We start from the raw sequence: 4,511 nt of genomic DNA on the forward strand, positions 1-4,511 counted from the left end.
ATTAGTTGTGCTTTACTTTTACTGGTCTACTTCTTCCAGGTCCACCTTTGTTTCTGGCGTGCAAGTCTACGTTCCATGTGGCGTGCAGGTCTACTGTGTGCAGTCTATCTGTTTTCTCATTTTTTTTACATTTTTTTTTAGGTTTTTAGTTTCTGTTAGCTCTTTAGTTTCTGTTAGCTCTTTAGTTTCTGTTAGCTCTTTAGTTTCTGTTAGCTCTTTAGTTTCTGTTAGCTCTTTAGTTTCTTAGCTTTTGTTAACTTTTTACATTTACGCTTTATTTTTTACTTCTTTTTTAACTTCTGTTGCTTTTACAATTACTTTTACCTTTTTATCGCTTAGTTGCAACTGCTTAGTTGCTGCTTATTAGTTTTTCTTTTTTTGCTTTTTCTTTACTTTTTCTTTTACTGGTCTACCTCTTCCAGGTGTACCTCTTCTGACTGGTTTGCCGCCTTCTGGCGTGCAGGTCTATGTTCGTTTCTGGCGTGCAGGTCTTTTTTACTTTTACTTTTATAACTCCATAATTTTTTTTATTTTTTAATTTTAGTATTTTAGCTTTTGGTTTTTAGTGTGTTAGGGTTTTAGTGTGTGTGTTAGGGTTTCTTTTAATATTTTTTACTTTTTTAACTTCTCTTACTTTTGCAATTAATTTTACTCTCTTGTTTATTAGTGGTGGCCTTATTAGGGTTTTTTTTTTCCCTTTTACTTTTTCTTTTACTGGTCTAGCTTAGTTTCTAGCGTGCAGGACTACCTTGGATTCTGGCATGCAAGTCTACTGTCCTTGTGGTGTGCGGGTCTACCTCTTATTTTATTCTACATTTGTTTAGGTTTGGATGTTTAGGTCTGGATGTTTAGGTTTGGATGTTTAGGATTTCAGGTTTTTTTTTTTGTACTTCTGTTAATTTTACAATTAATTTTACTCTCTTGTTTAGTAGTGGTGGCTTTAGTAGTGGTGGCTTTAGTAGTGGTGGCTTTAGTAGTGGTGGCTTTAGTAGTGGTGGCTTTAGTAGTGGTGGCTTTAGTAGTGGTGGCTTTAGTAGTTTTTCTTTTTTTTGCTTTTTCTTTTTTCTTTTCCTGGTCTACCTCTTCCAGGTCCACCTTAGTTTCTGGCGTGCAGATCCACCTTAGTTTGTGGGTTGCAGGTGTAGCGCGTGCAGTCTACCTGTTTCATAGTTTTTTTTACTTTCATGTTAATTTTTTAGATTTAGTTTTTTAGGGTTTTAGTTTTTTTAACTTTTGTTTCTTTTACATTTACACTTTGTGTTTTACTTTTTTAACTTCTGTCACTTTTACCACTGCTTTATTAGTTGTGCCTTTATTAGTTGTGCCTTTATTAGTTGTGCCTTTATTAGTTGTGCCTTTATTAGTTGTGCCTTTATTAGTTGTGCCTTTATTAGTTGTGCCTTTATTAGTTGTGCCTTTATTAGTTGTGCCTTTATTAGTTTCGGTACTGCAGCCGCTGCTTTTTTACTTTTTTTTTTTTGTTTTCCCCTCCATGGTTTTTTTTTTTTTTTTTTTTCACCGCAGGTCCCGGCGCGGTGCCGGTCCCGGCGGCAGGTCCCGGCGTGGCGCGGCTGCCGGCGCGGCGCCGGTGCCGGCGCAGCTTCCTGGAGCGGCGGGGGCGGCTCCCGGGGCGGCGCGGTGCCGGTCCCGGCGGCAGGTCCCGGCGTGGCGCGGCGCCGGTGCCGGCGCAACTTCCTGGAGCGGCGGGGGCGGCTCCCGGGGCGGCGCGGCGGCGGTTCCCGCGCGGCTCCCGGCGGGGGGGGCCCGCGGCGGGGGCGGGTTGCAGCGCGGGGCGGGGGGGGCGCGTCCTGGCGCGGCTTCCGGCAAAGGGGCGGCTTCCGGCGCGGCTTCTGACGCCACTTCCGGCGCGGTTTCTGGCGCGGCTCCCGGCGTGGCGCCGGTCCCGGTCCCGGCGGCAGGTTCTGGTGCGACGCCGGTCCAGGCGCAGGTCCCGGCGCGGCGGCAGCTCCCGGTGCGGCGCGGCGCCGGTCCCGGCGGTAGGTCCTGGCGTGGCGCGGCTGCGGCTGCTGCGGCGGCGCGGCGCCGGTCCCGGCGCAACTTCCCGGAGCGGCGGGGGCGGCTCCCGGCTCGGCGCGGCGGCGGTTCCCGCGCGGCTCCCGGCGGGGTGGGGGGGTGCGGGTCGCGGCGCCGGGCGGGTCCTGGTGCCCGCACGGGGTGGTGGGGGGGAAAGGGCCCCGGCTGCTGCCGCCGGGGGGGTCCGTGGGGCGGGCGGGTCCGCGCTCCCGGGGCGGCTGGGCCCGGCTCCCCGCGGGGGATTTTTGGGCCTCGGGGGGATTCGGGGGGCGGGCGCGGCGGTGCAGGAGATGGCGGAGAAGTAAAGCCTGCGAGAGCGCTAATAAAGCGCCGGCCGGGCTGCGGTGGTGCCGCCCCGCAGGGGCACGGGGCCGGGCCCTGCGCGGTTCCCGAGCGCTCCCCAAAACTGCCCGTGGGGCCCTGGGGGCGCATGGCTGCGGGGCGGCTGCAGCCCCCCCCATCCCTCGGCGTCGCACGTGGGGGCTGCAGGGGGGGTCAGAAAGCAGGCGGGGTGAGCTGCTTTGGGGCCCCAGTAACGGAGGCCAGGTGTTGTGTTCCTGGGCCTCGAGAACAGGCTCCCGCGGCCGCTTCGGGGGGCTCAGAAGCGGATGTGAGCGGTGCGTTTTTCGGGAGCTGAGAGAGGGGACTCGGTGGTGTGGTTTTGGGGTCGGCAGCAGAGGCCGAGCGCTGCGTTTTTGGGACTTGAGAGCAGGCTCGGCAGCTGTGTTTCTGGGCTCCGCAGCGGGCGCTCCGTGAGCTGGTTCGGGGGCCAAAAGCAGAAGGCAGATGGGCCGTTTGTGCGGGGGAGCTTCTGTTAAAATTCCGCTAACTATTTCAGTTCTCTTTCATCTCTCTGTTGGCCCAAAAGGGAGCCCCAGTCAGGAAATCTCTATTTGAGATCTCTAGACTCTTCAGGGGGCCTCAGGTATTGAGCAAAGAAGAAATTAAAAGGCAGTAGTAGGTCATCTGGCTGCTGAGAATTAGCAAGGCAGAGGTATATGTGCACAAATGTGTGATATCTCAAAGTGACAGCTACCTTGATACAGCATCTAAAACAGGACTTGATATTTAGAACCTGCTTCGAGAGTAACAGCACAGAAAAAGCTTTAGAAAGCGTTATCTTCTATCAGATCACTTTGTTCTGATAAAGGAAAAAAGAACATAAAGCGGTCATAAAGACCAGGCTTAAGTATGTTTTTAGTAAGGTGCTGTGTGGATCTGCAGATTGGATGTGATCTTTCACACGGGGAGGGCGGAAGGAAAATTTGCACTCCTTCGTAAAAAGCGTGGCAAACGCTCGCTGCAGGTTTTTGCTAATTTTTTTTTTTTATTATTATTATCTGATGCGCTTTCTTGCAACTGTTCAGTTTTGTAGAATATTTTTACTGGAATCCGTGCATATGCTCATAGCTCTAAAAACTGTCTTGTTTTGTTTAAGTTCTCTTCCTCCAGAGTCCACAGAAGTCCGTTCTTCGCCGCCGGTCAGCTGATGTTTATCTTCTGGTTCCGCCTGGGCTCCGCTCAACACCCCGTCCTCGATGTTCTCGCCGTGACCAGCGTCCCGTCTTGACCAGAGTCTGCTTTGCACTGCCGGCGTCTCCTAAGTATTAACCTAAAATACCTGAAGTCTGTTTAGAACCTTATTTCTACTGCTTCTTACTTGTAAGTATTTGCGGCGAGCGGAAAAGAAGGCAGGGGCTCTGCGAGGGAGGAGGCGAGGGCTGAAAGCCAAAGGCCTCGGGCTCCTTTATTGCTGTTCTGCTGCCCTAGTGAAATGCAGGAGCCGGACTGGGCGGTTCGAGACACCGTCAACGTTCACAGGCTGAGCGCTCATCACCCCTTCTGGGAAGAGCCACGGTGTTGTGGGCTCAGAACATCAACAGCCGTTCCTTGTTTTCAGTTCTGTCTTCAGAACTGCCCTTCAACACACACGTTTACTTCTTTCACGCCTCAGAGGGCCCCGTGAACTGCTCAGGGCTCCTTTATCTTAAAAGGGAGCGAGACCTATTCTCAGTGCAGCCTTCCCCAGGGAATCCCCTGCTCTGCAAGTAAAGCACAGCTGTTTGCGGGCTGATGGTCTTCCACAAGTATTCTGTATTCTTTTAAGGTAAAAAAGGTTAAGCGTACATCCTTTTTACTGGAATCGTCAGAAATTAATACTTGTAGGCCTAGTCCTGCGTAGCTGCTCATTAAGCTTTGACTGACGATCGGTTTAGTCACGGGTCAGGATTGTTGTAGAAGTTTTCACATAAATTGTTACAGAAGTTCTCATGAATTAAGAATAGAATAAAAAATACAAGTCAATCTGATAAACACGGGTGGGCTTTCACAATCCATGAATGTTGTTCTCAGAGCTCCTTGTGTAATCCTGACCGTAGAGAGGATGTCCCGTAGAGACCAACCTGTAACAACGGTGGAAGAGACGGAGCAGAGAGACTGGAGCGTCCGCGTTCTCGCTGTGAAGTTTATGGATCGAG

General features: G+C 51.4%; 1 protein-coding gene across 1 annotated transcript; it reads right to left on the reverse strand.

The window, feature by feature from the left end:
- Positions 1 to 1,515: 1,515 nt before the first annotated feature.
- Positions 1,516 to 2,466, reverse strand: LOC137666940 (basic proline-rich protein-like). The gene has a single exon (XM_068407219.1). The coding sequence runs from the start codon at positions 2,464 to 2,466 to the stop codon at positions 1,516 to 1,518; it is 951 nt and encodes a 316-aa protein (XP_068263320.1).
- Positions 2,467 to 4,511: the final 2,045 nt, after the last annotated feature.

This window comes from Nyctibius grandis, chromosome 9 (assembly GCF_013368605.1).
Source record: "Nyctibius grandis isolate bNycGra1 chromosome 9, bNycGra1.pri, whole genome shotgun sequence".
Taxonomy (NCBI): domain Eukaryota; kingdom Metazoa; phylum Chordata; class Aves; order Nyctibiiformes; family Nyctibiidae; genus Nyctibius; species Nyctibius grandis.

What these genes read in the sequence shown, in the direction of transcription:
- LOC137666940 (XM_068407219.1), bottom strand. Translation starts at nt 2,466, where the DNA reads ATGCGCCCCCAGGGCCCCACGGGCAGTTTTGGGGAGCGCTCGGGAACC.